Here is a 24638-nt window from a genome sequence, read left to right as displayed (position 1 = left end):
CAATGGTGATAGTAACATACAGCAGTTTTTTATACATAATTAAGAGTGTCTACATTTAAAAGATATGCCTAACTCACCGAATCAATATTTTCCAATTGGCCAATGCAAGATGTCACAAAATCATGCATGGGTAAAAGATCCATTCAGAGTGTAAGTCAGACCAATAGATTTCAACATAATGGAGTACCAAAGGTCATGCATATGGTTTCAAAAACCATATTAAAACATAACTTCAAGAAATTAACACTTATCAACTTCTGTTACAATACAAAAGACATAATTACCTGAAAAGAGTACTAAAACACTATCTTTTCCAACAATGTAATCTGTGTAAAGCCAGATTTTCTTCATAAACTTTAATCAAAACGATATATCTCAATGAACTCAATGAAGAAGCAGATACGAGAAATCTAGCCATCTTCTACTAAACCAGGTATTAGAGATTTGCAAAAAAGGAAAATAATGCCACTTTTCCTACTGTTTGTTTTGAAAATAGTTATTTTTCATATCAAATATATTAATTTATGTTACCATATTTTAGGTTTATTGTAATTTTAAGTGAATTCATAAAGATTTCCAATTTTTAATTAATAAGGTAAATATTTATAGATATAATCCAAATAAATAAAAGTTACTGGGGTGCTCAACAATGTTTCAGTGTAAAGAGATCCTAAGACTAAAATGTTTGAGAACTACTGCTCTAAGATATCTATAGTTATTCCTAATCTCTATTTCTGTCCTTCATCCTACATCTCTGAGTAAGGTACAAACAAGTAGAAAAAAGGAAGGGACACAGATCTATGTGTCTTGGGTGTGACCAAAAAAAAAGGAGAATAGAAGAAGGTGGGTATAAACTTTTTCTTTGTTCTAATTGCAAACAATATAATTTATCCATAATAAGACTGGTTGATTACATTTAACACTGTTAAGGAAAGATACAAAAATCCCTCCTTGGAACAAACCTCAAAATAATAAGAGCCATTTATGACAGACCCACAACTAATATCATACTGAATGAGAAAAAGCTGGAAGAATTCCCCATAAAAACCAGCACCAGACAAGGATGCCCTCTCCCAGCACTCCTATTCAACACAGTATTGGAAACACTGGCCACGGCAATCAGGCAAAAGAAAGAAATAAAGGGTATTAGAATAGGAAGAGAGGAAGTCATATTACCTTTGTTTGCAGATGACATAAATCTGTATCTAGAAAAACCCCATTATCTCAGCCCAAAAGCTTAAGCTGATAAGCAACTTCAGCAAAGTCTCAGGATACAAAATCAATGTGCAAAAATCACAAGCATTCCTATACACCAACAACACACAAGCAGAGAGCCAAATCATGAATGAACTCTCATTTACAAGTGCTACAAAGAGAATAAAATACCTAGGAATGCAGCTAACAAGGGAAGTGAAGGGCCTCTTCAAGGAGAACACAAATCACTGCTCAAGGAAATCAGAGAGGACACAAACAAGTGGAAAAACGTTCCATGCTCGTAGATAGGAAGAATCAATATCATGAAAATGTCCATACTGCCCAAAGTAACCTATAGATTCAATGCTATTCCCATCAAAATATCATTAACATTCTTAACAGAATTAGGGGAAAAAAAAAAAAAAACTCTTTCAAATTCATGTGGAACCAAAAAAAGGGCCCTTATAGCCAAGACAATCCTAAGCAAAAAGAAAAAAGCTGGAAGCATCACTCTACCCGACTTCAAACTATACTAAAGGCTACAGTAACCAAAACAGCATGGTACTGGTACAAAAACAGACACACAGACCAATGGAACAGGATAGAGAACCCAGAAATAAGATTCACATCTACAGCCATCTGATCTTCGACAAACCTGACAAAAACAATCAATGAGAAAAGGACTCCCTATTTAATAAATCTTGCTGGGAGAACTGGCTAGCCATATGCAGAAAATTGAAACTGGACCCCTTCCTTACACCTTAAACAAAAATTAACTCAAGATGAAGTAAAGACTTAAATGTAAAACCCAAAACTATTAAAACCCTAGAAGAAAATACAGGCAATACCATACAGGACATAGGCATGGGAAAAGATTTCATTGCAAAAACATCAAAAACAACTGCAACAAAAACAAAAATTACAAATGTGATCTAATTAAACTAAAGAGCTTCTGCACAGCAAAAGAAACTATCATTAGAGCAAAGAAACAATCTATAGGAGAAAATTTTTGCAAGCTATACAACTCACAAATGTCTAATATCCAGAGTCTACAAAGATGTTAAACAAATTTAAAAGAAAAAAAAAAGCAATCCCATTAAAAAGTAGGCAAAGAACATGAACAGGCACTTCTCAAAGGAAGACATTTATGTGGCCAACAAATATATGAAAAAAAGATCAGCATCACTGATCATTAGAGAAATGCAAATCAAAACCACAATGAGATACCATCTCACACCAGTAAGAATGGCAATTATTAAAAAGTCAACAACAGATGCTGGTAAGGCTGTGGAGAGATAGAAATGCTTTTATTAATAAATTGTTGCTGGGAATGTAAATTAGTTCAACCATTGTGAAAGATGATGTCACAGGAATTGTCCAGAACTGGTGCTTCTTTGAGGAATCACCAGTGTGATGATTCCCAAAAGACCTAGAATCAGAAATACCATTTGACCCAGCAATCCCATTACTGGGTATATACCCAAAGGAATAGAAATAATTCTATTATAAAGATACATGCACGTGTATGTTCATTGCAGCACTATTCACAATAGCAAAGACACAAAATAAAACTAAATGCCCATCAATGATAGACTGGATAAAGAAGTGGTACATATGCACCATGGAATACTATGTAGCTACAAAAAAGAATGAGATCATGTCCTTTGCAGGGACATGGATGGAGCTGGAAGCCATTATCCTCAGCAAACTAACACAGGAACAGAAAACCAAACACCACATATTCTCACTCATAAGTGGGAGCTGAAAACTGAGAACACACGGACCTGGGAGGGGAACAACACACACTGGGGCCTGTGGTAGGGACATGGGGGAAGGGAAGCATCAGGAAAAACAGATAATGCATGCTGGACTTAATACTTAGGTACAGCAAACCACCATGGCACATATCGACCTAGGTAACAAATCTGCACATTCTGCACATGTACCCCAGAACTTAAAGAAAAAAATCCTTCCTTAGAGAAACCAAGAAAAGGTTGAAAAACCACTGTGTCAAAACTATAAATATTTCAAGTGAAACATTTACATTTCAGAAAAATTACACTGAAGTATAATTAATCTCAACAAAAGAAAGCAAAAGGTCACCATATTTCTTTGTTATAGTTAACTTCAAACAACTATTCAGAAAAGGGAGTGAACACTAACAGCAAATCACAAAAGGCAGATCCCAAAATTGTCTTCCCTATAAATGACAGGTACTGAAGTCCTGCTCACCACCACGGAAATAAACTTATCCCTTAGATCTCCCTAACGTTATCAGTATGTAATCAAATATACTTGCCAATTCAAATCATGGTGATCAATTTACGTTACATACTCCTAGTAAGGAAAAATTCTTTATACTTAACTCCACCAGTAAGGTGCGATGAATGGAAAGACACATTGATAGTTCTTTCCGATAAGGGCAGTGAATGATGAAAAGAGCACAGCCTTTTAGAGTCCCACAAGCTAAGAATTTTCAATCTATCTGTAGGTGAAAAAGACAACATGGGACAGAGCTCCTATAGCTCTTGGTTTTCTGTTCTCACTGTAGTTCTTCCTGGTTGTAGCTTCATGGTTGCAAATCTCACCCAACTACTCCCACTACAGAACTGAAGCCATGGCATGTAATGACTCCAGGAGGACATCAATTTACAAAAATATCTTAATGTAAAGTTGAGGTGCCTGGTTGAAGATGTGAAACCAACATGTGGTCATTCAAGAAAAAAGAACTCAAAGGACTACATAAATCGTTCCTTTGCCCCATTATTGATAAGGGTACAAGAAACAGTTATCTTTTTCAGAGAACAGGCAATCAGTTTGAGACAACAAAGATTCTCAAAGGACATGATAGCTTATAATTACTTCTCCATTACTCACTCATTAATATATCAAACTGTAATTTTCTTGATCCTGGATACATGGCCAGAAAAAGTGAAAATGGTCATTTCAATGGGAAACTCACCTCAAAGAAGAAAAGTAAAAATGGAGTGAAAACTAACATTAAGAAATCCATAAACAAGTACACGACCATGCAAAGGCAGTAAAAAGAATGAAGGAAAATTCAAGCACAACAAAGTAATACTCAAAAGAGAAAGAATTCTGTCAAGACATTTCTCCCATCACAATTAAAAACTTGCAGGCATGTCTTTTTAAAAAAGCATTATCAATCACAGGAATTTCTCCTCAATGGTTTGAAAATGAAAACAGGAAATACACGTATAGCTCTACCATAATAGCCTGCTTTCAGAACTCTTCCAATTCATGACACCCTCTTTGCGAGACTGGTTGTGTTGGCAAGGCCAATTAACAGAAAGGTGCCAGCTGTTTTTGTCGTTTTCAGATTTTGACATTTTTAGCCCTCTTATTGAAAAACACAAAGTGCTATATCAGTTAGCATGAAATCCTTGCCTGCAAATAAAGTGAATATTTCTAAACTCTAAGACAGAGAGGTTCTCAAAGGATTTCCCCCAAGGTTGCAACTGTCACCCCTGCTCCAAATCTTAAACTTGGGAACTCTGCTTACCTCCTTCACTTAGACCTTTTATAACATCTAAGTTCAAAGATGACAACTCGAATGCTTTCTAGTGACAACATAAAGACATTTGAATTTACTTATCTACTACCTAGTTAATTGAAACACAATTGGGTTACTGCTAATTCTGAAAGTGTAAAAACAAAATTTTGTTTAGGTTTCCAGTGTACATTTAAAGATACACAACCTCTGAGAGAGAAATTACGTCAAGGTTAACCTAAAATCAAAAGCAGGTAACATGCTTTACGGTGGATTATAACCTCTTGCAAAGGTAAACAGAGCCATATGCTCTCGGTCACATGGCCACAAGTACAGAAGTCAAGGGAATATACAGTATGTTTAAGGCGAGTATATTTATATTTCAAGAAAGGAACGTCTATTTCACTCTGCACCACTTCTCAGCAAGTCAGTGTCAGCCAGAAAGGGTCGCGGATTCAGAAAGGGAGATGGATCTAAGGCAGAGACAGTGGAGTGGATGGGATAGAGGGCACCACAATCCAGCCTCCCTCTTGCTCCACCCTACCTAGAGCTAGTGAGGAAACGCCAGGCTTATATTGCAAGATGAGCCAGGAAACCCAAAAGCAGCGAGGAAGAACCAGGAATGGGGGGCGAGGGGAGGAGTCGGCGAACTCTCCCACACGTCCTCAAGACGGAAGGCCAAGCTTGAGGCCTGCAGCCACCCACCCACCCTACAGCCATCAGCCTAGACCCAGGGAGAGCCTACCAGGTGCGGGGCGCATGCGCACGGTGACACCCCGCACGCCACGAGGCCACCGCCCACCCCTCTGCAGACACCCAGCCCCAAACTGCGCCAGGCCCCGCGCCGCCTCTCGCCGAGCAGGGCCTCGGAGCCCCGCAACCCCGGGCGCCGCTCCCCAGGCTCTGGTCGCGGGCATCACCTAGGTCCAGACCTTTGGCCTCACACTTTCCGTTGACTTGCAAGCGCCGCAGACCCTGAGACTTTTCTCAGATCAGGGCGCCGCCGGCCTCCAACGTACTTGCTCCAGTTTAAGCTCAGCGCCTTCCTGGTTCTAGCGCCAGGCAGCGTCAGCCGAGATATCGAGTGCATCGATGGAGGCTGCCAGGCGCTGGGAATGCCGAGAAAGTAGATTGCAAACGCTGCCAATTTTTTGTTTGGCGTATGTTTTGCGTGCTTGTTTATTTTGATTTTATTGATACCAAAAGCAATAAAGGTGGGACTGGAGAGCGTTATTGTCTTAGTAGTCGTAGTTATCGTCATGGTTAATCAGTAAATATATCTGCATCGTGGGAAGTTGTGTTTATGACACCTACACGAAACAAAATTGGTTATCTCATGCTGGGGGAGGGGGAAACTCGCCCAACAATAATAAATCATGGGAGTGTGTCTGTATAGAGTCGTGTGTGATTAAATTGTAATGATTTATTTGCAAAAATGCATTAAAAGTCGGTGTTTCTTCTGCCCTGAAGGTGAAGGCACTCACAAGTTGAGTGCAAATTAGTTTCTCAGATTAAAGTAACTGGTTAGTAGAGGAATAGGAGAGGGCTGCCTGAGGCGAGGCGGGGAGCCGTTTCTTGTGAAAGAAAAATCAGATTTACAGGTTTATGGTTTTTTTTTTTTTATTTAAACCAATAGAAATTAAAGAGACTCAGCATTTTCTGTAATTCATGCTACATTACTTATTTTTCCTTACATGAAAATTGTTTTTTCCTCATTTACTCTTAGCAAAGCTACAAAGATAAATAAATTGTTGCCCTGGATTTTGGCCGACTGTGAGAGCCAACTCATTCACCACTGCTAGATAACCAAGCTACAGTTTTCCACAGAGCTGAGACGGTTAAAAATCACCTCCACAATATATTTTTCATTAAATAATGTTCCTTAACTAGTCCATTTTGAGGCACTATTTTAAAACTTAACTACTACAACACTACACGTTTATTTTAAATAATTCGAGAGCTGGGGAAACCCTTGGGGTCCTGAATTTTATTGGAACCTGTGTATCTGTCTGCAGACTGTCAGCTGAGCTTTACCATAAATGCGTTTTTACCCAAACTACATTTTGAAATGTCCTGTCTCTGGAAAATATTTACTGTTTAATGAAACAACGTCATCGGAACTTTGTGAGCATTTATTAGTATGTGATTTTAAAAACTTGAATCTTTTTAAAAGTAAATTTCACTTAGGTCAGTAGGAATCTGTGGTCAGACACTCAAGATTTCTCATAGCTCCATCTGTTATCAACACTACTATTCCTAAATATGCAATGAGCCAATAAGCTGAGATCGTGGAAAGTCTATTGGTTTGAATTACACAACAGTTGTGTCTGTGACTTTGCTGATTACCTTTAAACTGGTCATCTTTCCCTCAAGCTCAGTAGATGAAATATGAGTTCAAACCTAAAAGTCATGTGTTTAAAAAGGCAAACAAGTAGCTGGTGGGTCTCCTGATCCCTTAGCCAACTTCTAACAGTGGTTATTTTTGAGTTATTTGTGAATACACATTTAACATCTCAGTTTGAGAGCACTTTGAGCACCATATCCACTTAGCTCACCCATTACTGGCCCTTCTGCTAAATAATCTTAAAAACAGATTTTCATAAAGGATTAAAGTTTTATGATTATTTTCCTCTGATAATTTCAGAATTAAAGTAGTAACGGATAGTAACCCACGACTCAATGTGAAATTGTTTCTAAATTCATATAACTTTGGAAACTTTGAGTATTTGAGTCCCTTTTGTGGTGTAACAAAACACCAATACAATGTATTAATAGCTAAAAGCTATAGCTGCTGAAAAATCAAAGACATTAGCTCTCTGAAAAGTAGCAAAAAATGAAATGTTTTCAGAAGGAAAGATAACTTCAGAATTCAAAGGAATAAAAAGCAAAACAACATTTCTAAAAAGCATGATATACATAATCCTTAAATTCATCAAATGTGAACATTTTAATCTGAGTGCTGCAGTATAACATAAGATTATATCCAGGTACTATTTGCATCTACTTGAAAAACACTAATATATCAAGTTATAACTGTGTTCTCTTTTTACAAGTGTTTCAGGTTGTTTTGACAGAACTTCTCAAATTATCTGCTAACTTATTTTGATGCCTTAACCAATGGATGGAAGATACACATATCAATGTTCTGTAATTCCTCTTATTTTTACTAAGAGTATTAGATTCAAAATAATGATCAAGTTACCTTTAACTTCCAGAAAGTCTGTGTTAATATTCAGACTGCTTAAAAATGTCTCCAAAGGTACACTTAAAGTGGCATATGTGTTTAAACACTTAAATATAACTTATCATACGTAAATATTCTTTTGTGAGTATATATTTGCATAGCCACATTTCTCACAGCACGCCCTGTCCTGCACAATACAGACAAATGACTCAGGAATATAGATGTTTCTCTTCTATAAAAACCCCTTCCGATAAAAATAGTTCAGAAACAGAATTTAAAATCGTGAGTGGGAGAGAGAGAGAGACCTTTACTCCTGGCGAGCGTCTCTTTTTTAGCACTCCGCAATACATTAAATTAGACGGGCTACAAACTTAAGGTCAATTTTTTGTTCAGACTAGAAGAGGGATAATCTCTTGTTTTTCAAATTAGGAAATCAACTCAGCTGTTTCCCAAGATGCTAAAGAAGTCTTGTAGTTCACCATAGAGGGATCCGGTGCGGGGAGTAAGGGAGAAGGGTGGGGAGTTCTGAGACCTCAAAGAGGAAACGAAGGAAATCGAGCTGTCCTTGACTGGGCGCTAAGGAAACACTTTAAAATGCGACCTGTCAGGGAGCAGCTGCTCGGGAAACTTGTTAAATCGACCGGTCCCTTTTAGCGGGGTCTGTCCATAGAGGAGTCAGCTTGGGCTTCAGGACACGAATAGTACAGTAAATAACACGGACCGAGGGGCGAGCAGCTCAGAGGAGACACGGACTCCGCCGGCCTGCGAGCCGGGAAACTCCTAAGAGGAACTGCGTGGGTTGGAGAAGCTGCAGAGAACCCTGACTCTGGGCAGGATGATGCTGGGCGGTGAAGCTAAGGCCTGCAGGGGTCGGGGATGTGAGGGAGAGGCGGGGGTGCAGGATTGGGATGCGAGGTCAGGATGCGGGAATGGGGTGCGGGGCCTGTAAACTGCAGGGCGGTTGATGCAGAGCAGGGACGAGGAGAAGCACTGCGAAGCTGAGCAGTTGCGCGGCACCCTGGCTCGAGGCAAGGCTGTAGGAAGGGATGCCGAGTCGGGATAGCAGACTGACTCCAAGAACTGTGCACTTGTCTGTTTCCTCTTGGCCCCACCCCGCGGGGTCTATCCAGCTCCCCAGTGTTTAACTAAGTCGTGACACCAACACAAAATCCACGCCTAATTAAATTAATTAGGGATTCTTGTCAATCCTGAATTAATGACCAAGAGCACAGGCAGCAGGGGCTATCTGAAAACCTGAGCGGACTGGTCTCTCCCCGCCCCCTCCAGTCCCCCAGTGCTGCCCTACCACTCCAGCACCAGCCCGCCGAACTCGAATCCCTCTCTCTCTCTCTCTCTCTCTCTCTCTCTCTCTCTCTCTCTCTCTCTCTCTCCTCTTCTCCTCCCCAACCCCCTGGTAGAGGCGACTGCTACCCAGAATGGGGGCTCACTCCGAGTTGCGAGGGGAGGTAATTTACTCAGAACAAGGGGCCGCCTTTAGGAAGTATAAATAGTGAGACTTCAAGCACAGCGTCTCTATCAGATCTGAACTCTCCGCAGGAAGAATTGTCAAAGATCTTAACATTGAACAAGCGCGCTCCGGCAGGGAAGCATCAGTTCCCATTTCCCTCCGGCGGCCCCCGCCCCTTCTCTCCTCCTCCTCCTCCCTCTCCTTCTCCTCACCCTTCTTCCCCCTCCTCCTCTTCTTCCTCCTCCTCCTCTTCTTACTTCTTTCCTCCTTCTACTTCTCCTCTTTCTTCTTTCTTCTCCTCTTTTTCTTCTTCTTCCTCCTCCTCCTTCTCCTCCCCCACCTCCTGTCCCATTGATGTGTTATTATTGGGGGGGCTGGAGCTGTAAAAAAAGAAGAAGGAAAAAAAGAGCGGGGCTCGGCTGGCAGAGGTTGAGCGCCAGGCTGACGTGCGGAGGCGATGGAAGAACTTACGGCGTTCGTCTCCAAGTCTTTTGACCAGAAAGTGAAGGAGAAGAAGGAGGCGATCACGTACCGGGAGGTGCTGGAGAGCGGGCCGCTGCGCGGGGCCAAGGAGCCGACCGGCTGCGCCGAGGCGGGCCGCGACGACCGCAGCAGCCCGGCAGTCCGGGCGGCCGGCGGAGGCGGCGGCGGAGGAGGCGGAGGCGGAGGCGGAGGAGGCGGAGGAGGTGTAGGAGGAGGAGGAGCAGGCGGAGGAGCTGGAGGAGGGCGCTCTCCTGTCCGGGAGCTGGACATGGGCGCCGCCGAGAGAAGCAGGGAGCCGGGCAGTCCGCGACTGACGGAGGGTAAAGACCTGACTGACCCCCGGCCGCGGTTCCCCTTCCCGCCTTCCCGACTCCTTTCGGGTGGGAAAGGACTGAGAGGCCCAGCGGGGAGAAGGAGGGAAGCGGAGAGGGCCCTAGACCCCAGCTTTGTAAGCTAGAGTGATAGTGAAAGGGTGGGGGTCCGCTGGTACGCTCTGTCGTGGGTGGGGTCCTAGTGTGTGGTGGGGGAAGCGTGTAAGGTTTGCGCGCGCCCTTCCCAGATGTTCCCATTCCACCAAAATGCATTTTTCACCAGTCAGAAGATGGGCCCGCAGCCCGGATGGCCCGCAGGCAGACGTGGAAGTTCGCGGGGCCGGGCTGCAGGAGGGGGTGCTGGACCAGACGGCTGGACTAAAGCTAGCCTCTGGCTCGGAGTTTGCCGGGAGCGAGAAGGGACAGAGGTGGAAAGCTTAACCCTCCGGTCGCCTCCGGGTTTGGGGCCACCAAGACCCCTGGGACTCCACAGATATCTCGAATCTTTGGATCTTAGGGGCCAAAACTTCCCATTCTCTTTGAGCTATGAAGGTAGAAGGAAGCCAACGAAAGCTGAGGTCCAGGCTACGCTGCTTTTCCCGGGCCAGGCGTTTCGGTTTCTTAGGGTGTGTGGGTGGGTGGGGGAAGGTGGGAATCTACATTTACACGATTCCTTTAGTGTTTGCAATCATCCAGTACTCGGTTCTCTTAGAGCAGAAATCCTTTGGTGCTAGCGCAGTGCTGGGAAACATCTTTATCTAAATGGCAGAGCGTCCTATACCAATTCAAACGAGTTCAACAATAAAATTAATTTGGCACTTGGTGCCTGCAGTAACTGGTGTACTGCCATATTTTTCCAATTAAGAAAATATGTGGCATGCGTGGAATCACATATTTAAGCAATCAATTATGTTGTTTATAACACGGTCTGTTCCTGTTTAGATCATTAAGTGGAAATTTGGGGACAAAATAGAGATTTTTATGATGTCTATTAATCAACTTGAAATTTGGACATCTCGAAGCCCCAAAACTTTCAGTGGCAACCACTGTGTAGATGACATGTAATAGACAAAGCCTTCTCACCTTCTTGGCAAAATCTGAAGGGTGTGTTTTCATATTTAAATTTCAGTACAGTATCAGTAAAAATACTATTAAATTGTTCCATAATGCTTACTATAATATTACCCACTTACTTTTTAAAGAAAGGACAAATGTCCACAAAACGAACTCTGAGAACTAAAAAATACGGCAATACTTTAGATCACGGTAGCTAGAATGCCCGGCAAGGCCAAGATCTAGCGACTCTTCTTCCTCCAAGCCAGCACCAGATCTTCCTAAATTTGTGAAGTGGTGGAATTGCTGTCAAGGTGCCCAGCGCAGCCTCCTGGCCCTGAGTCCACAACTACAGGCCCTAGGTTCACCAGCGCGCCTGACCGCGAGGTTCTTGTCTGAACCCCAGGCGGGCGCAGTTCCCGGGGTTGTTGATTTCCAAGCTCAGGGCAAGTATTAATTTCTCTGCAGGCAGGCTCTTCCGGAAATGATTTTTAACACCCATGCTATCCTGGATCCTGGGATGGGAAGAACTGCAAACAGTCTCGATTATCTAAACTCAGCTTTGACTACTTAAAAACCCGAGTCTCCAATTCGGGCGGAAGATAACGGTTCCAGGGGGATATATACAGGGTGGCTCTGTATGCTCACACTAGGAGAGCTCCTGTTTTTAAAGGGAGGAGAAGGACAGGAAAGTGGTAGCGGATGTGTGCAAAACCAGAGCAGAAAAAAAAAAAATGCATATTTTATTAAACATCCGAGCTGCTGGATGCATGAAAAGGCTTTGAGCAACCAATAGAAACCGAGGATCGCGAATATTCCGCTTGAACCTGTTGATCTCTGTGGGTTAAGCGTTTAGGGTCGAGTCTGCGTTTCCACGAGGGAGGGAGAAGAGAGAACAGAGAGTGGTTGCTTTCGCCCGCCAGCGGAGGCTGGTTTTCAGCCTCCTGCCTTCTGGCCCGGCGTGGGCGGCGAGCCCTTCGGGCCGCCAACATGGCGTGGGCGCCAGTGCTTGTGCGGCCCGGCTCGGGTAGTGGGAACCGAGATTACCTGGCTGCGCAGGGACCTTATGCAGGGTTTGGCCCAAGCCCTGGGGCAATGAGGGGCGCTTGCGGATGCGGCTCCCTGTGCCGCCCAACAGCGGGATCTGTTTCTCCTGCTGCTACCCTTCGGCCCAGTTGTTCCCAAATTAGACCAGCAAGTTTGCGGTAGGCAGAGAGCAGCGGCGGTGAGAGCTGGCCTGAAAACGAGTCAGCCCTCTGGGAATGGCCGGTGTGAGAAGCCAGTGGATGGCTTTGCTGCGCCCTTATGCCCAGACCTTGTTCTGTGAGAGGCCTGGCGCCGAGCTTTTGATTTCTGTGAGTGCTTGGGAGAAAGTGAGTGTGAAAGTGAGTGAAAAGCATTTGGTGTTTGCTGGGGAAGGCAAGGGACTGTGGGGTGAATAGTGAGGCGGTGAGTCGAGGCACGCTTGCGAAGGAGGTGGGTGGATGACTGTCCGTCCACCTTACCCCACCCAGGCAGCCGCTCAGACTTGACCTTTGCGCTTCTCCGGGATATTCTTCCTCCGGGTGGGGTGAGAAGCTGGACTAGGATTCCACAAGGGGGAAAGAATCTCTATCCTTTTTTGCGACAAATCTGGTAACGGAATTTGCTGTGCTGTTTTTGTCCGTGTGTGCGTGTGTGTGTGTGTGTGTGTGTGTGCTCGCGCGCGCATGGATGCACATTTGGCCCCGCTGGGGTGCCCCCTCCAGTGTCCCCGGAGCTGAAAGATCGCAAAGAGGATGCGAAAGGGATGGAGGACGAAGGCCAGACCAAAATCAAGCAGAGGCGAAGTCGGACCAATTTCACCCTGGAACAACTCAATGAGCTGGAGAGGCTTTTTGACGAGACCCACTATCCTGACGCCTTCATGCGAGAGGAGCTGAGCCAGCGACTGGGCCTGTCAGAGGCCCGAGTGCAGGTACCCAGCTGCCAGGAGGTCGAGGGCCCCGGGAGCTGAAAGGGCCTGGGGTTGAAAAGAGGCTTGGAGGATGCACTCGGGAGGTGGTGGTTCTAGTGTCTGGTGTAAGATGAGAAGGAAAGAGATATCTTTACTAGAGGTCTTATTTTCCAAAGCAGATCTTAGTCCTATAGCACTCCCCTTCCTTTTTTTCCATCCTAACATATGTTCCCAGCAGAAGAAAGCTGTGCTGAGCTTTCTCCCAGAGTTTCTATAAACCACACCCCCCTCGCCTTACACTGGCTTTAATGTGGTTTAATCCTAATGGGCCTACTTTTATAAGGCTAAAAAAAATCCCACAGAAAACGTTTTATCTCTGGATGCCTTAAAAGTTCCAAGGAGTATTTTGCTCTCCGGAGTTGGGTTTCGTTGAAGGTCTGCTCTGCGGGATCTAGGTTTGTCAAGCGGATATGCCAATTAGGTTTATAGATGTGCAGACTATAAAGAAAATTAGTAACTGTTAAGTGTAGACATTTACAGTCTGCTGTTAGCGGTTGATCTCAAACTGTGTGCGAAATAGCAGAGAAATAAACGCATTTTGGTCACTCTTTGTTCGTTCTTTTAACCAAGGCAACGAACCTGACCCTAAAGAAACTCGATTTTAAAACAAATCACATATCTTAGTATTTATATTTCCAAAGCCTGCCCCCAGCACGTGCCATACCCAATAAAGTTAGGATTGAAACAGACTTTCTTTATTGGTTGTGGAGGCAAATGTAATAGCAAAAATAGGCTTTGGGGGCATTTAAAGGGGCAAATTGTGTACATTCACATACACATATCCTCTAGCTTTAGGGGGAACAAATTTAAATGTTTCAGATTGTATTTCCACTCAAATAATAAAATAGAAGAAAATGATAGTCATTATTTGTTTGAACACATGGAGTAGTTTTAGGCCCGCACATCTGCAGATGTTACAAAGTATCGCTGTAACAGATACTCCCTCGGTCTCTGGGCACAGAGACCACCATCTGTAGCGAACTATGCGCAATTCTTAAGGGGCTTCCCCGCATCTTGTAATAGGATAAGGAAAAAAAAAAAAAACAAAAAACAAAAAACAGAGCAGTCACGTTGAAGAGGAAAGTAATAATAGGCTGCCTTGCTCATCACAGCATCAGCAGCAGAGCCTTCCTTTTTAAGCCTCTCCTGCTTTTCTGTATGCACTGAGATCTCCAGAGGCTCAGCAACCCCTTAAAAATATGGTAATAATTATTACAGTTAAGATTATTAGTATCTTAATTCCAACTCTTCTAGGGGAAAAAAAGGCAAGAAGCCTCAGGCCATGTGAATTACACAAAGGATGCCACCCTGGCACAAAATCCACCCTTCTGTTATACTAAATAGCAGAGAAATTTTTGAAGATTTACATTGACTATGACACTTACTTTCAAAAACATACCAATAAAAGCTCTGACACAGTATTTTTACTTTAATGGGGTTTTTTAAACTTTAATTTGTGAGTCAGTCAATACACTTTATTATTGAAAATGGAGTACAAAAGCAAGCTTTACATGAATTTTTTAAAAATCTGTCATACTGCCTGTAAAAGTTGTCAAGTTTAAGAAGGTAACATCCAGGAGAACAAAGTACCTTGGAGTTACTTAATTCATACATACCACACTCTCCTTTCACTGAGTGTTCTTTTTTCTCTTAAGAAGTGAACTTTATCATTGTTTCATACTTTTATTTACATTAGTTATTTTCTAGATGTTTTCCTAGTATCCTAACTGCAAGCAGTGGCTTTTTCTAAAGAAGCAAATTAGATTATCATGATAATGGTGCACAATTATTCTGCCACTGTGTTTCACTCTGCTGCACAGAGGAACAGAGAAATTCTAAACTTCTTTGTAGTGAGGCTTTTATGACACTAATTACCTCTCCCCAACCCTTACAACTCCTTCTCCCCAAAAGAGTTATTATTTGCTCTGGTGTTTAGTTTTTCTTTAAGATGAAGCTAATTAACATTACAGGCTATTAATGAGCACATTCTTCTCAGGTCTTAAATGGGCAAATATCTAAACACATTATCATATTGGTATCAGGTACCAAGCAGAGTTTTAGGCTGTGGGGACTCTGTTATGTGAAAAGATTAAACCAGGACTAATAGTAATCTATCTTGTGAAAGTCTATAAAATCTATCTATTACTGTAGTTAATTTACATGTTTAATTTGGAAATTGAGGCTGTTTTTTATAATTCAAAGACTGCTTGATGTATCTCCCAATTCTTGTCTATAGCATGACTCTTTTCTCTTTGTAATACTGTAATTAACAATTTTTTTTAGTTATAACATCTAGGTTTTATTTTCTTTCCTTCTCCATCCTGTAGGTTTGGTTTCAAAATCGAAGAGCTAAATGTAGAAAACAAGAAAATCAACTCCATAAAGGTATCCTTCTTATGCAAGGAACATTTCATAGTCTAAGCAAAGAGAGAAGTCGTGAATATTACTATTATAAAGACAGAAGAAAAAGAAATCTCAAAAATGACAATGGTTCTTAACTTCATAATCTCCAAGGGCTATTAATAAGAGTCCTAAAGATTGGTAGTAAATTATATTTATTTAAATTATGGAAGCACTTTAGAAAGCTAATAGTCCAGTTTCAAAGGAATTAGTTCTATCTTGTACCATTTGAAACCCTGAAAAATGCTAGAAATGTTAACCTCACATTATTTTTCTTTTGCTTTGTATTTTTTACAGGTGTTCTCATAGGGGCCGCCAGCCAGTTTGAAGCTTGTAGAGTCGCACCCTATGTCAACGTAGGTGCTTTAAGAATGCCATTTCAGCAGGCAAGTACATCCTAGTTTCAAGCTGTTTTTAAATACAAAAATACCTGAATGTTTGCTTGAACTGTTGAACATCACCTGTCTCTGATCCCAGATGTCAGCATCTGCACGGTTGGAGAATCTATTTTGAGATGACATAGTGGACCCACTACCCTTTAAAAACCTATACAGCATTAAGGGTCCATATGCCTAGTCACTTCTGTCCTCATGGGAACCCCTGAAGAGGCCTGGGGACAGTAACTGGTCCTTTAAAAATGCACCTAAAAATTGCACTTAGAGAGAGAGGAAGGAAAAGCCTTTTGATTAAGATTTTGTCAAATCCAATACAAAGGTTAGTCCTAAAGTATTTCTAAGGCAATCCTCTAGATATTTTTCTAAATATTTTCTGTCTCTTAGTCACATTAAATAACTCTAACAGAAGAAAAATTAATACACACAAGTACTCCCAGCTCATACTTTTGTTTTTTTCTTTGTTTTTAAATCTGTTTCTGGAAACAAAGCTTGATCTCTGGTAAAGAGAAAAGTCTTGGTCTTCCCAGGGCTGCCCTGCCTTTGCAATCCCTTTCTTAGCCATAAAGAAACCTTTAAGAGTACATTTTTAAAGTACAGCCTGCAGCAATGATTTAATCCTGGGAAATCCTAGTGTTCTGAGCTCCCCACTCTCCAAGCCTGAGGGCAAAATCCTTTCCCAACCAGTATCTGACTTTCCCCATCCTCAGCCAGGACCCCTGCTTGGCATGGCTATGATGTCAGAAATTAGCTCTGTCTCCAGCGACTTCGACTGGGGAGACTCCTAGGTGTGCCCATGTATTGAGAGTCAGTATTAGGGAGACTTTAGCTCTTTTGGTGCCACAGGACCCTGGCATCCTGATGCTGGGCTTTGGAAACCAGAGAATGACTGAAGAAAGAGAGAGGGTTGACTTTAAAAGGAGACCTTTACTACTCAAAAGGTGATCTTTGGGCCAGCAGAAACAACACCATCTGGGAGACTGTTAGAAATTCAGAATCTCGGTCCCCAACCTAGACCTTTTGAATCAGAATCTGAATTCTAACGAGATCCCTGGGTAATTCTTATGGCAGTAAAGGTTATAAGTACCGACTCACAATTGTGCCTGTTGTGGTAAAGACGGAATAACTTCCCTGAATGACACGAAGAAGTTGGGTAGTTTGCTTGTTGGTACTCCGTTGTTTTGATAGTGGGGTAAGAGGTGCAGGGCAGCATCAGGAGAAGAGGGTAAGGATCCTCACCCTCAGTCTTTCCAATATACCATTTCAGCCCAGTTCTCGAGAGGCTGCCACATTCCTGCAGATGGGGGTTCCCGGGGTGCAGGGAAATAAGCCCACGCTAAGCGAGTTTCGGAGACTCGGGGGGCACTGGAGTATCCGTATCGAACCCCAGATCCAGCAACAGGCTGAGAAGGTCACTGTCGGAACAAGATGCACAGCCAAACGCCCTCTCCCCGTGCCCTAACCCAACCCAACTCTCTCTCTAGCCAAGCTGGACTCCGTTAATGCTCTGTTTCTATTCTGTTGTCACCCTAGGATAGTCATTGCAACGTGACGCCCTTGTCCTTTCAGGTTCAGGCGCAGCTGCAGCTGGACAGCGCTGTGGCGCACGCGCACCACCACCTGCATCCGCACCTGGCCGCGCACGCGCCCTACATGATGTTCCCAGCACCGCCCTTCGGACTGCCGCTCGCCACGCTGGCCGCGGATTCGGCTTCCGCCGCCTCGGTAGTGGCGGCCGCCGCAGCCGCCAAGACCACGAGCAAGAACTCCAGCATCGCCGATCTCAGACTGAAAGCCAAAAAGCACGCGGCAGCCCTGGGTCTGTGACGCCAGCGCCAGCACCAGCGTCGCGCCTCCCCCGCGGCATTCAGCCTGCACGCCCTCCGCGCCCCGCTGCTTCTCGGTTACCCCTTTCAGAGCTCGGGAGCCAGCCCTCTTTCCGCTTCACTGACCATCCCTTGTCCCCTTTCGCATCCTGGACTTGGAGAGCCGGACTTCACGCAGGAACAGGGATCCCACGAGGCACGCAGGCTCCGTGGCTCCTGCCCATTTTCCTACCCGAGGGCGTAGAATTCGGTTTTGTAGGAGCGGGTTTGGGGGAGTCTGGAGAGAGACTGGACAAGGGAGTGGTGGAACTGCGAAGTATGGCTCACCACAAAGCTGCAACGATGGACTCTTGCATAGAAACAAAATCTTGTTAAAAATGAAAAAGTGAGCAAACAAAAAAAATTGAAAGACAAACCGGAGAGAAAAGGAGAAAGTGAACTTATTGCTATTTGGCAGAAGCTTAAACTGTAGAACCAAGGAGCAAAAACAAATTTTAAAATTAAAGTATTTTATACATTTAAAAATATGGAAAAACAACCCAGACGAATCTCGAGAGAATGTGGGGCAGTTACCAACTTAAATATGTGTGTTTTTTAAAATGCGCTAAGAAGGCAAAGCAGAAAGAAGAGGTATACTTATTTAAAAAGCCAAGATGAAAAAAGTGCGCAGCTGGGAAGTTCACAGGTTTTGAAACTGACCTTTTTCTGCGAAGTTCACGTTAATACGAGAAATTTGATAAGAGAGGCGGGCCTCCTTTTACGTTGAATCAGATGCTTTGAGTTTAAACCCACCATGTATGGAAGAGCAAGAAAAGAGAAAATATTAAAACGAGGAGAGAAAAAAATAATATTAACACAAAAAATATGCCACAGACAATGATTTCTCTGAGAAACTATTATGGCAAAACTGTCCGAACTACTGACAGTAAATTCCGGTTTGCATGTTGCTTGTATTCCATTGATGGTGTGTCCTCCTCCCACCCCCTTAACTCCCATGCACTTACTCCATTTTCATCTTCACTATGAAAAACAACAACAAAAGCATCTGGAAATATATATATATATATATATATATATATATATATATATATATATATGTATAAATTTGCCCTGTCTTTGATCCTGGGGAACAAAAGAAAAAGTCAGAAAGGGAAAAAATTATACTCCTTGTCCTAAGAAGACAGACAGAGGTGGGCAGAATATGTGGGGAAAGGAAAAAGAAAACAAGACCACGAAATGAAATAATGAAGGTACAGCGCCTCGCTGTGCCAGACACAGTAGGAGCTCAATCAATGTTAGTTCCCACCATTCCCCTTTTCTCCTATCCCTTCTTGTTCGTTTCCTGAAGTCCTATTTGAAGACAGTGCTTGATTTCCCCCTCTCTATCCCGTCAAATTCACCTTAAATAACACCCAGCTAGATACAGGCACTAGGTTTGTGTAAGATATGTTGATACACACGAACAAAGTTTATTTTGGCTATAATGTGTGGACTGACTTTCAACATTTGCATTTTATCTCACAAAGGTGTATCTATTCAAGTAACTTTTTTTTTTTCTTTTTTGATTGTTTGTTTCACTTCATGTCGCTATTTAAACTGGGATACCTTGGACTAAGCCTATCTGTATCCCACTGCTATAACAAGCCTAAGTTTGTGGGTTTTTTACCTTCTAATTTACAAGAAAGAGGAAAAGCTCTTCTAACTGAACTTTGGTATGCGGTTGAGCTTTGTAACTATTTGTTCTCCATGAAAACAAAATTATTTATATTTGACATATTTTTTTCTAGTGTATTAAGTTATTTTAAACAAAAGATGTTGTTATCTCATGACGTGTTGTCAGTACAAAACGTTTCGGCTCCACTTCTGTTAAACCTTTTAAACAAGTGCCAAGTTATTAATTGAAGATACTTTGCGATCAATTGAATGAAAATATTGTTTCATTTGATGGGGTTTGCGTCATCTTTGTTCCTGTTACTATTAAAATATCCGGGATAGTCTTTCCCTTTTTCCTTTTGATTAATGCGTATCTCTCTCGAATGTACCAACTTGGAAAAGCGCTTGCCTCTGCTCTTACGTGCGGCAGTCAAGGAGCAGTAAGAAGGGTGGCTCTGTGGCTGTCGCTATCGCTGAGTGCATTTCCACCCACCCGACCCCTCCATTTTATCCACCGGATTATGCTAAACTAATGAAAGAACAGATAATAAGTAAAATAACGTAGGATAGAATAACTCCCGTCCCCATGATGGACTCTTGTTCTTCATTTTGCTGTAATTTCAACCTTTAAGTTTATTTGGGGACACTTTTGAGAGGAATGAAAGAGGGATCAAACGGTGCGAAATCTACCTGGGTTTGGTATGGCATAACCGACAATCAGTCCCAGGTCGTTGACCCTCTGCAGCGAGCAGGTGCTGACTTCTGAGCAGGAAAAGAGCCGCTAAGGGGGGCAGGTGGGGGCACTGTAGAGGGCAGATCCCCCACCTCACATTCCTGTATAAGGCTTTGGCTGAAGCAGCTTCTTCATTGGTTAAATTTAGAAGGTGGAAGCCAGAATCGGGTTTAGAAAAAAACTTGCCTTGAAAATACTGAGGAGCTCTCTCTCTCCCCCCATTTCGTGGCCCCCTTCTTCTGAAAGAAATCCCACTAGTAAAGCCCAAAGGTGCTGTCTGTGTGGGAGTAGACGGCGACCTTGAAGACTCGGCCTGGGACACCAGGTCTGGAACAGGACCTGCCCTTCCCGCGCGGGCTCTTGGGACGACGGGACCTTCTGCGAAGACTAAAGGGGTCCTCCTAAGCGTCCCTTGGGACCCCCCCCCACCACCGTCGTGCTGGAGGGTGCGTAAAAACCCCTACAAAGCCCCGCATCTTCCAGCAGTGTTCCCCGTCACCCCTACCCGGCCCTCTACCAGGTCTGAGTTCGTGTTCAAAGCTGTTCCTCCGCCTACCCGTGGGCGACAGGTTTCTTTAACTTTAAAAGACCACTGAACAGGATTTGGGCTTTATTCAGTGCGCAGGCCTTGAGGGTCTCCCGGTTGATGAACGTCGGTAGTTTTTATAATAAACATCTGCCTGCGGGCTTGGTGTGCACTGAAGTAGCCGGGCCATCCGCCACTGTCCTGTAGCCTCCAGCGAGCTCCAGTCGGCGCCGGGGCCGGGGGTCCAAACAGGCAGGCTCCAAGCTCCAAAGCCTAATCCTAACCCAGATCCCAAGGCGGGTTTGGATCCTGGAGAACCTCGGGCAGGGGAGATGGTGGCTCGGTGCCGGGGCCAGCCTGTACCATGCGGTGGAGGGGGGGGGAAGCCCGAGGTCAAAGGAGGTGGTGGGTCCAGGACCTGCTGGCGGAAGCGCGGGGTATCGGGACAGGGGTGCAGCGAGGCGGCGAAGGTCGGTTTGGACTGTCCTGGGCCACAAGAGCCTGTTGGGTTGGGCCCGGAGCCCCGCGGGAGTCAGGTCGCGGCGGGAGCGCGGTAGGCGAAGAGGCCCGCGGAGGCAGCCAGGTCCAGCAAGAAAGGTCAAAGTTTCTTGGCCCCATCGGCAGCGCTCGAGTCGGGCAAGGCCTGTGGGACCAGTCCCGGGGCGCCCTTGCCTCCTCCTGCTTCTGCTCCCCCAAGACTAACCGAAGAGAAGCCGCTTTCCATGGCCCTGTGGGGCCTCGTCCTTCGGCTCCAAGCTCCTACACAGGCTCACGCAGTACCCGCTCTCCCGGAACACCAGAACCCAAACGCTGGGGCAGGCGCCTCGGTGTGTGAACAAGAGGTCCAAACCCCGAGTTCCCCAAACTATCCCAAGAAGGGGTCTGAGGATGTCTTCATTTTAAATTAAAATAAGGCCCAAAATGCCTGTGGCTTTGGTGGAAACTCAATAATCCTAATATAATTAATAAAGGACACTCCCACTCCCTGCTCCCCAAATCTTTTGGGCATGGAAAACCTTCCCGAGTTGCAAAATTCATGACTGGAGAAAAATGAGTTAAAAGAGATTATTTAAGACATCATCAGGGTTGAGGACCCTATGATACAAGAGACACAGTAAGATCGGTGCCTTTGCTTGGAGCTGAACTGACATACATCTATTTTGAATTTTCCCCCAGATTTATAACTTTTTTGGATCCTCAGATGGTAATACTTTAGTATAATGCAATGATCAAATTTTGGAACTATTTTGATTTCTGAAAAAATGCCTTTTTGGCTTCAGTGACATAGAATCCTGTTTTTTCTTCACAAATCAGTTTACATCGTAAATTGCAAACATTTGCAATAAGACCTCAAGATTGTTTATTTTACATAACCTCAAGCACTTGACTACGTTAAACAGCAGTACAGAAAGTCTGTGAAATCAGTTAAATGTGTGTGAGGGAATTAAAGGATCACTCATTTTCATCACATAAACAAAGCATTTACGATTGTTTTGATTGTCAGTCTCCCAATTTTTAGTCTTACAATTGACTATTAATTTCAGAGTCATTCTGTGGAAAAATAAGTACTAAGGTTATATCCTGCTTTAATTAAATATTTCTAGGGAGAAGAAAATAGTATTCTACATTGGGAAATGGGTGATTATTTTTAATATTATATTATTTTAGTTCAAATGGAAATAAAAGTCTGCAAATTCCGTTGGGGGAAAAAAGCCCTGAAATGGTTTCTTAATATGCCATTACAACAGTCAGCCAAAATGCATTAAAGCAACATCATAAACCCAGAAATAATAAATATGTCATTCTAATGAGAATGTTAACTTATGGATAATTTATTCAAGGTAGTTTTTACATTTCACATAGAATGTCTTATTATGACCTGCTTGACTACTGTGATGCTTGTTCTTCAAAATCTAATTTATATAGGTCTGCAATATACATAATTCATAACTCCTGTTGATATATGTATACACACCCCGAATTTTAAATCTTTACAATATGTTTGGATGTTTACTAGCACGTTTTCAAGACAACTGAAATAAAAACATAAAAAGTGTTAAACATCATATTGAAAGCAAGTGCTTGCCCTACCATGTGCCTGAAGGCAAAGTAGCTGAAAATGAAAAAATTAAAAAGGATTAGATAATTTTCAAGCTCAGGCATTGAGTGAACACTGAAATATCTCAGACCATAAAAAAAATTCTTGTATAAGAAATCTGAAAATCCCAAGAAAGACTTACAGATATGAATGCATAACACTTCTAATGCCTAGGCAATTTTTATTTCGTCTCTAATTCACAAAACAAAAAAATCCTCAAGTCTTGGGCTATTTTGTTTTGGGGATTTTATGTGTTAGTCAGGGTAACCACTGCATATGCCTTCAGTACAGGAAAGTTTAATATAATACTTACATGGAGTTCTATTGGCCTGAGGAAAGGTTTTAGGATATAATCAAATATATCACATAGGAAGGAGTAAACATGATTTTTTCTTGCCGAACAACTCCTCATATGTCCTGAGTAAGGATCTTTGTAGACTCTTATTCAAGCAGAATAGTGTACGTTTAAGAGCACACGTTCTGGAACTATGCTTTACTGCTGGATTCAAATTTCACGGCTACTGTTTACCAGTCCTGTGATTTTGGACAAGTTAATCTCTCTGTCCCCCAGTTTCCTAACCTGTAAAATGTGGATAATAGAATCTGTCTCATGGGATTGTTAGGAGGATTAAATGAGTTAATATTTGTAAAACCCTTATAACAATGTCTTGCAATGTATACTAAGCACTAAATAATAATTACTTTTATTAAGAGGCCAATAGACATTGACCTTTGTAATAAAAACCCTAAACGAAGAAAGCAACAAAGTGGTGCAAGACAAGAATACCTTTCTCTTGTGGGCAAGAGGAAAACATTGCCTATTAGTTTGTGATTCTGGCTAATTGCTTAGCCTCTGTGAGCTTCATCTAGATGATGTGGCAATTGTCACAATGTAGCGATGTAGTTAAGAGGCTTACTTAGAAGAGCAATTTGTAGGTTGTATGTCTCTACAGACAAGACAGATAATAGTGTTACTCTGCCATGCACAGTTAATAAAGTGAGATATCAGGCATGGTACTTGCCCTTAAGGAGCTTACCATCTGAGTAAAACAGTTATAAATACACGTTAGTGCTAGGAAGCATGTGCTAAATGCACTTGCTTAAAGGCATTAGGACACACAGTCTGTGCATCTGAATGGCCATACAACACATGTGGGCCTGTTGCCCTGGTTTTGGAAACTAAATCTTCTTTGGAAATGAGTAATCTTATAAAGGAATGGTGAAGCGACACCCAGAGGTTAAGAAGCACACTTTGTTAGGACTAAATGTATACCATATGTTGCCATGGTTTGTGTTCCATAGCACCATCTGCATTTTCCTTGGCTGCCCATGTTTACAGAGCATTAGCAGTAATATGCCAAAAGATACACAGGCTACTGACCAAGGATCTTTAATAGCAGTTTGAAAATACATATGATACAAAGGAAGGAATGTTTAATAACTACTGTAGGAACCTGTAAGAGGAACGATTGAGTTATAATTACAGAGTAAATTAAGAAAGACTTCTTTCTAATGCCTAAGTTTAGGTATGTCACTAATATTGCTCCATATTTTATATAATATCTATGAGGAGCCAAGTATTTTTATACATCTTTATTTGGGATATGTTGTCATAGTATATGGCTAATTTTTAGAGGCAGATATTCTCGAGTTCAAATCTCTGCTATAACGACTATTAGATGTGAAGTTTTAGGTCATTTCTTAGTCTCCTAAAACCTATGACCTCTTAGTGTCCTATAACACATACCTTGCCATTTGTTTTGAGGATCAAATAAAAAAAAATTATGTAAAGTGCCTTGCATACAGTAGG

At 42.8% G+C, this 24638-nt stretch overlaps 2 protein-coding genes across 3 annotated transcripts in view; one reads left to right on the top strand and one right to left on the bottom strand.

The window, feature by feature from the left end:
- RSRC1 (arginine and serine rich coiled-coil 1) overlaps nucleotides 1-12196 on the bottom strand; it is a 400525-nt gene extending 388329 nt beyond the window's left edge. The window contains exons 1-2 of the mRNA XM_074405388.1: nucleotides 11957-12196; nucleotides 9890-10273 (exon numbers count right to left, since the gene is read on the bottom strand). Of these exons, the coding sequence (XP_074261489.1) occupies nucleotides 9890-10273; nucleotides 11957-12196 (624 nt within the window). The remainder of the gene's footprint in view (nucleotides 1-9889; nucleotides 10274-11956) is intronic.
- SHOX2 (SHOX homeobox 2) lies at nucleotides 9601-18886 on the top strand. Of its 2 annotated transcripts, none has more exons than XM_039480292.2 (5): nucleotides 9601-10160; nucleotides 12953-13161; nucleotides 15528-15585; nucleotides 15898-15986; nucleotides 17526-18886. In XM_039480292.2, the coding sequence occupies exons 1-5, from the start codon at nucleotides 9815-9817 to the stop codon at nucleotides 17817-17819; spliced, it is 996 nt and encodes a 331-aa protein (XP_039336226.1). In that variant the 5' UTR covers nucleotides 9601-9814; the 3' UTR covers nucleotides 17820-18886. The 2 variants fall into 2 exon arrangements, with proteins under 2 accessions (XP_039336226.1, XP_039336227.1); XM_039480293.2 differs by having other exon boundaries at nucleotides 17562-18885.
- Nucleotides 18887-24638: the final 5752 nt, after the last annotated feature.

This window comes from Saimiri boliviensis, chromosome 9, assembly GCF_048565385.1.
Source record: "Saimiri boliviensis isolate mSaiBol1 chromosome 9, mSaiBol1.pri, whole genome shotgun sequence".
In the NCBI taxonomy this organism is placed as follows: Eukaryota; Metazoa; Chordata; class Mammalia; order Primates; family Cebidae; genus Saimiri; species Saimiri boliviensis.
The sequence above is the reverse complement of the archived record's forward strand: the minus strand, read 5'-3'. Positions and strand labels throughout refer to the sequence as shown.